We start from the raw sequence: 7,946 nt of genomic DNA on the forward strand, positions 1-7,946 counted from the left end.
TTTGTTTCTTTCACCGATTATTGCGTCTTTAATTGGCTTGGTTCCTGGGTGGATCTATAGTGTTATTGCCTTTTGATCTGATCCATGCACATCTCTTTTATTTTTGGTCTGATCCAAGCACATCTCTTCTGGGTTTTGCTTCTTTCTGACTGATAAAGTTATATACGTTGCGTAGAGTTTCTCACTTTCAGTTTAGTGCATACACTTATTCACTTGTTATACATCAACACAGAACTGCGTGTTTAGATTTGTTTTGGTCTTGATTTACGTGGCTTCCGTCTCTGGCTGGCCATGTGGGTTTTAAACTTTCTTGCCGTACGAACCTGAATTGTGTATTTTTATTTGCTTGGCTTATGTTCTGAACTGAACTTTCTTTTGGTTGTCCAGTTTCTACTACACTCTATGTTGTGGATATTAGGTCCTTGCAAAATTATCTCGTCACCTGCTCCTGTTTTCACTCTCATTGAGTTTTATATTTTTAATTGTCAGCATATGCTAGCCTTTAGTATTTTGCCATTGGCAAAGCAACATCCTGTGTTATGGAAACCATTGTGGTCTCTTCCTGACGCAGTTATATTTAGTTTTTTTTTTTCCAATTGTTAATAAGTATATGGGTAGCCTTTAGTATCTTTTTCATTGTTTTTCCTGAGGCACTTTTATTTAGTTTTGTTTATGTATACTGTAGTATCCTAACCGCGGGATGGCTAATCGATTTATGCAAAATGCTATAGTGAGTGAAAGCCAGTGCAAGCAGAAGAATTGCCATCAGGAATGCAAGAAGAGCTGTCGTGTTTCCCAGACTGGTACTTTTTCCCGTCTCATTTTCGTGCTAGCCTCTTCTACTGTATGGAACTTGTGCATAGAATGATCTGTTGTGCCTCTGTTTGTTTCTCTAGAGAGGAGAGTTTGCATCCTGGTGACTCCTGCTTCCAAGACTACTTTCTTGCCAGAGGAGCTGTGTATAGGATTTGGTATCTGCGTGAAGGTAGGCTGTATACTTTTACAATAAATATGTCACCTTCAAGTTGGTTGGACACTAAGTGAGGTTTTGGTGCAGAGATACCCTTTCGAAGCTGTTCAGATAATCAAACCAAATCTAGGCAGGTTGGATGTAAGTATAGCCTCTCTTCTAAAGTTTACATACTCCTTGAGCATAGAACTAAACATTATATATTTAATTGTGGGATTCTCGAAATACATGTATGTATATATAAATACTAGTATTTAACTGTAGATATCTTAAAGCTAGGTTAAGTTTCCGATAATTTTGAGATACTTGCAATTAAATATTAATATTTATATATACATAATATATATATTTATTTTGAGAATTTTATGTTGAGAACTCTCTATTGGAATTGTTCTAATGCATGACTATTCGCCCGTCTCTTTATGGCACAGTCCTCAGAGCTGGCAAAAATATTTGACTCACATCCGCGGGTCAGAACTTGAAAGCTATCTCACCCGAGTGGTAGAAGAAAATCTAAAGGTACGGTGTGTAAATTGATCTTGATATTTTTTTCCTAAGGAAGAGCTCACTAAGCGAGTCTGATTCATCTTGAACGTATATAAAGCCCCAACATGTCGACCAAATAAAAAAAATTGTGAATATGCTGGACGAGAGAGAAATGCTGGTGCAGATTTGTGCTGGTCTGGGGTTGGACCGTAGAGCAAAAGAAGTATTTGGTGGAGAGCTGCAGTGGTTTGCGATTGCCATAGGTTTCATAGAGAAGGCTGAAACTTATATGTTGGACGATAGGTTTGATTCTATTATCTTCTCTCTTTTGTTCCTGAATCTACTTTTTATCTCACTGAATACTCATTATCTCCCTCAAGGTATAGTATATGATCTTTCTAATCTTTATCCTTTTTTCACTGCAGCCGTTTGTTGAAATGTGGAGAAGTGACAACAATGTCTGATCTTCCAGATGATTTGGCAGAAGAGATATTGTCTAGGGTTCCGTTGACATCCCTAAGTGCAGTGCGTTCCACTTGCAGAAAGTGGAATGATTTATCCAAAAACCAGGTTTTTGGTAAGTCAGCATCAACAGGAAGGAAGCATTTTCTAGGGTTCATGCTGAAAGATTATAAGGTTTGTTCGATGAAGTTTGATCTCCAAGGAATTGGAAACGAAGTAGACTTCGTTGATCCATCTATAAAGGAAGTCAGTATACTTGACCAAGTAGAAATCACTCAGGTCTTTCACTGTGGAGGTTTATTGCTATGTGTCACCAAGTACAGGTCGAGACTTTTGGTGTGGAATCCTTATTTGGGGCAAACAAGGTGGATCCAACCAAGAAACACTTTCCGAAGTGAAGACAGATATGCTGTTGGATATGACAAGAACCGTAACTACAAAATCTTGAGGGTTTTTGGCAAGTATGACACCAAAGGTGAATTTGGAAGCGTCGACAAATACCTGATTTTTGGGTACGAAATATACGATTTGAGCTCTAATTCGTGGAAGGTCTTCAATGTCAAGCTCGACAGGAAAATACATTATTATCAACGAGGCGTGTCCTTGAACTTCAAACCTGTGAATGTTGGAAAGGCTCTGGATCATGGAAAACTCAACAAATTTGGATTTTTGATCTCTGATTTATGTCGTCCACTTGTGTGCTCTTATGTTCCAAGGTCAGTTCAACTGCAAGTGCAGCCGGGTAATTGGAAAGAAGGCGATGATTAATCAGTTCCATTTTCAACAATTGACTGTCAAATGTTAGTTTGTCTTTTGGTATATATCATCCATCTATAATTTAACCCAAATTTTTATTTGTTTTAAGTTAAGTGGTACATTATTTCTAAGTTTTTCTCAATTGTTATAATTTTAACATATGGTATATTTTTCCCAAAATCAACATGTATTAAACCAATATCGTACATTTAGTATTGCATGTTTTTCACTTACGAAAAAAGTAATTGACTCATGTTGTTCAGCCTGTGGACTGCATTACGCTCATTGTACCCTCTCTCAACTCAGGTACTTTTCTAGCCACACCTTGTGTTGGCTTTTATGGTTTTCTGATCCTCTGTATGTTGATTCTTGCTGTCTCTCTTCGAAACTCTGGGGATTGTGCAAGTGGTCATAGAAAATCGCATTCTGAAGCACTACCAGAGATTAAGAGTGATCTCATTGACACTTGTTCCCAAATGATTCTCAAGCTTCATGATATCTATGATCGCAATAAGGTTGGCTCTATAAGCAGGCATGTTTAGCTATAGTGATCCTGCCTGTAGTAGCATCACATCTTTCTTTTTTTTTTTGGTTATGTGTGATTACTTTGAAGATAAATGTCAAGATTAGGGGTGTTATTGGTTACATAAGTCGAACACTACAAGAAAAGTTGATTTTAGCCACAATTTTCTTTTTGTTTTTTCTTTTGTAGCTATATCCAAAAATATACCAATACCCACAAATGGCCGCAAAAGGGCTAGCTATACTTTTTTAGAATATTATAAGATGAAGTAGAAATGAAAAATTCCATAATATAGATAAGATTTCAGAAATATCATTTATTGAGTTAGAAAACATATTTTAAATATTTGAATAGTTGCTAAAAATATGGTCGAAGTGATTTTATTATAAGATTTTGAAGAAATATTCGCCTCTTGTTCTTTTCCAAATATTTGTAGGATGTCTAGTTACCAAATTCAACCTTTTAATAGTATTGATTTAAATTCTTGAAGACTATTACCAAATTCAACATATGGTTCCTGATATGGTGTTTTTCACATCGTTGTACATACATTTTCAATTGGTTTTCAGCCCTAACTTGTGTATGTTTAGTCCTTTCTGAGTCATTTCAGGTTTGGAGTAGGTAGAAGAGTAGAAAAGGATGCATGAAGAAAGATGCCATTTTAGAGTGTTTTCACGCGGAACATCCAGGCGGAGCGGTCCGAAGATTGTTCCCACAACGGACAGCCGAGTGACTGTTCCCAACAAATAGGAAACCTCCATGATATTTTGAGATTTTTACCCTAGCTACACTATTTTCCCTCTAACCTATCGACACCTCCATATAAAAAGCCTATATATCCTATCTATTTTATGGACTACGCTAGTTTTAGAAGACAAGTTTATTTTTGGATTTGAACTTTGTAAGGGCGACGGCTTCATCTTTCTCATCGAGAAGAATAACCTGAACCCTAGTTTATTTCTTCTCAATCATATCATGTGTATTTCAGTTTCATCTTCTGTTATTCCTTGCATCATGATTGAGTAGTCGACTGTTAATCTAGGGTGATAGAGTGCATATCGCAACTGAGCATAAATAGGTTATTGTTTAACAAGTCTTCATTCATTCATTGTTTAATGCTTACGCTAAACTGATCATCTAGCGTTTGATCCTAGGTTAACTTGTGCATCAAAAGTGTCATAGGTTGCTAGATATTGCATGAATGAGCATTGTGTCCTTGACCATGCGAAATTAGATGTTAAGGCGCATTGTGAACAGATCAGACTTGTTTAATAAGTTTCATCATCGGATCTCAGACCAAGCGACATCTTAGGCGCTGAGTCTGATTGGTGAAAGGAACAGCTACACGATAGTTTGTTGTTCTAACCAAGTGATCCGAGTTCTAGATCGTACTGAATCGAACCTGAATAGTTGCTTGGTTGCGGTTATTCGCACTCGTTACTCACTCTAGATTAGCTCTTTTTAAATTGAATCCATCACTTAAGTTGTTACTTGTTTCCTACGTCATTCTTAAACTCAAAACTCATAATTGTTTTTAGCTTAATATTGAACTCACAAGAGTAAAGTGTAAACTGATCCTCTGGATTGAATCTCAAATATTAAAATCAACAGTTAAACTTCACAGTAGCAAATATTCATTTTTAGTGTATCAGTTCCCTTTTTCAAATATTTGTAATATTCATTACCAAATTTGACTGTTTTAATTTTGATTTCAAACTTGAGTAATATTTAAAAACAGTTTCGTTATATATATACTATTAACTAAAGAGAAACTTTCTGAAAAATCTATTAAAATAAAGTTGTTGCATCCTTTCACTTGACTAAAAATATTTTGGTCTTACCTTAAATTTCGACTAACAATATGTTACCATATATTTATCTAAGAACAATTTAATCATTTTAATAGGTGATATAACTAAATTTCCTAAATTTTCTTACATCTTCTTTAAATAAAAATAAACTTTAATTTTTTTTAATATGAATCAAAGCCCAGTCATCATATGTCTTTTAAATCTTTTACGAACTTCCATGAAATTTGTAGTCTTACTTCCTGGTTCTTTGAGATTTGATGTTTGGAAAAATATGTTGATCTCCTCCATCTTCCAGCTTTTCCTTTCATATTCTTTTTCTTTTTTCTTTTACATTAAAAATTATAAAGGCTATATGGTTGTTGGTTGTTAATGTAAACCATAATTCTAATAAACTTAAAAACACTCATATTAGTTTGCATTTAACCAACCTGCAATTAATATTAGAAGAAACCCACAAATTAAAAATAATAGGTACAAAACCTATATTATTATACATCACCTAAAATATCTATACTAAATATATCAATCAATAAACTATTAAAGAATCATAAATTAAATAGTCTATTTAAATTTATGTGCTAAAGTATATCAAAAACTGAATCATATTTTTAAATATTACTCCATTCGTTCCCGAAAGTAAGATTTTCTAGATTTTATTCTTGTTCCACAAAAATAGATTTTCTATATTTTTAAGATACTTTTGTATACTTTTGAGAAACATTAATTATGAATATTTGAATTGGTTATATTTTATTGGTGGATAGTTATTGGAAAGTGTATTGAAAAGTGAATTGTAGATTAAATTGTAAACATTTATTATATTCTTAATAAACGTGAAAACTTTAGAAAATCTTACTTTCAGGAACAGATGGAGTATTTATATAGGGTTTAATCGTGTCAACAATTATCGGATCGCGGGTTAGTGACAAGTTTTCTGATTTTTACTGGGTTTTATCTGGTTTTTTCAGTATTATATTTTAACTGAATCTGTACAGGATTATATACGGATCACCAGATTTGCCCGTTCGATCTCATGTCTGGGTCATGAAAACACTGCAAAAAATAATTATAACCCATAAAAATCTATACTATTAAATTAGCCCAAATTCACCAAGTAAATCTTACATCTAACCACTTCAACAAGTATAACTCTTATAAAATGCACTTAAAATACGAATATAACATTTTTTACATAATAGTGTATATACAAAATCTCAAATAAACTAAGTGATAAATTATATAATTTTAAGTAAAACATTTTTCGATATACAATTTTTTGAAACTTAATAATGTATATCCCAATAAAATCACTAATTTATATCAAATATTTTATTAACTGGTTGTTTTCGTAATGTATAAAATAATTTTCTTATGAACTACATGTTAAAAGATTAATGTAGTTGAGATATTATGTAGAAAAATATATTAATGGAACGCATTAATATTTGCATTTACTGGATTAATTATTTTTTGTTTAAAGTTTGTTGTATAATTATGAGAATATTCATGGATTGTTTATGGCTCAATGTTTAATAGGTACGGAATGTGTATCATTACTCAAAAGCTAACCTGATATATATGACCGTACTAAATTCGTAATAAGTATATATGATGTTTGGTTATCTAAGTATAAAATATGTGCACTGTAATATGATACTAGATTTCTGACCCCCGCTAAAAAAGCGCGGGTTCTATTTTGTTTGTTTTATCTACAAATAGATCGATAAGTCTTTTGTTTTGATTATATAAAATGTCACATGATCAAGTTTCAATTATGTGGGTCTTCTATTTGTTACTTAATTATATAAAAATAGCGGGTATATGAATTGTTGATTATTTCTATAAATTATACATAATTCATATGATTTGATTATATAGAATAAGAAACTTTATAGTTTGTACAGTATGAAGAAATGTTTTTTTTAGAATGTCTCACAAAACCGTTTTATGTTTGTAAATAAGTTAAACAATGGTTGTATTTCTAAACATATAAAGAGGTCGTCATTTTGTAGAGATGAAAGGGATATTGCAGTATTGTGAACGAAGGACAACTTGTATACATGATCGGTAGATTTGTACGTACTACCGTCTGTGGTGACCGAGAAGTTTTCAATATTCCTCCAGGATCCAACAGGAACTTGATCCTCCAACTCATCAAGGTAAGTTTTCTTACATGAAGCATGTATTTTAGTTCCCTGAAAAGATGTCAACAGCGAAAATATTAGATTATAGTCTTAGGAAATAGGATCATGGAAGAATGATTCATCGTTTAAGAAGCTTACATGTGCATCAGACAAAATGAGTTCAAGGGATTCCCCAACTCCTGGAACGTATGCTTTCCACGAATGAAGAACTTTGAATTAAATACGCCATTTGTTCTTGAACGGCCTAATCTCGTCTAAAAAGCGAAGGTTCATAAAAGAAGACATATCTTAGCTGCTTTTTGTGGTTTATTCGTTAATGTACGATGCCTACCTATATATAAGAGTTAAGCGCTCTAGGTGTGCCTAGGTTTACCTTTTGTCCACGTTAATCATTAATATCTTTAGAAAAATATAGTTGTTACCAAAACATTTTGATATCGCATATATTGTGGAGTTTGAAAAATATTCTGATTATAAATTTGGAACAATATCCTAGTGTTAATATTCTCCATTAATGTACCTTCGTTTTTGATTATACACGGGTATTAATAAGGAAAAATTTGGATAAATACTTCATAAAAAGATTTTATTTTGAAAACTACACCTTTGTTTTTATTTTTTGAAAACTACACTTTCTACTAATTAAATTGACTAAATTATCCATGTTAAAGGTTTGTAAATACCCTAAAATTAAAATTAAAACATTAATGAAAACGTGATTAACGCACCAAATTGATCTCTTTGCAAGTAAAAGAAAGGTTTGAATTGCCGAAATCGAGTAAAATACACAAACT

At 32.7% G+C, this 7,946-nt stretch overlaps 2 protein-coding genes across 2 annotated transcripts; both read left to right on the forward strand.

Annotated features, from left to right (window-relative positions):
- On the forward strand, window positions 1–1,495 carry LOC125580298 (ABC transporter E family member 2-like). The gene is made up of 4 exons (XM_048744618.1): window positions 1–803; window positions 897–985; window positions 1,058–1,111; window positions 1,402–1,495. Exons 1-4 carry the CDS (start codon window positions 701–703, stop codon window positions 1,450–1,452), a joined length of 297 nt encoding a protein of 98 aa, XP_048600575.1. The 5' UTR covers window positions 1–700; the 3' UTR covers window positions 1,453–1,495.
- An 8-nt stretch (window positions 1,496–1,503) lies between these two features.
- On the forward strand, window positions 1,504–7,429 carry LOC125580297 (F-box/kelch-repeat protein At3g13680-like). The gene is made up of 2 exons (XM_048744617.1): window positions 1,504–1,759; window positions 1,882–7,429. Exons 1-2 carry the CDS (start codon window positions 1,611–1,613, stop codon window positions 2,684–2,686), a joined length of 954 nt encoding a protein of 317 aa, XP_048600574.1. The 5' UTR covers window positions 1,504–1,610; the 3' UTR covers window positions 2,687–7,429.
- Window positions 7,430–7,946: the final 517 nt, after the last annotated feature.

This window comes from Brassica napus, chromosome C1 (assembly GCF_020379485.1).
Source record: "Brassica napus cultivar Da-Ae chromosome C1, Da-Ae, whole genome shotgun sequence".
Lineage (NCBI taxonomy): Eukaryota > Viridiplantae > Streptophyta > Magnoliopsida > Brassicales > Brassicaceae > Brassica > Brassica napus.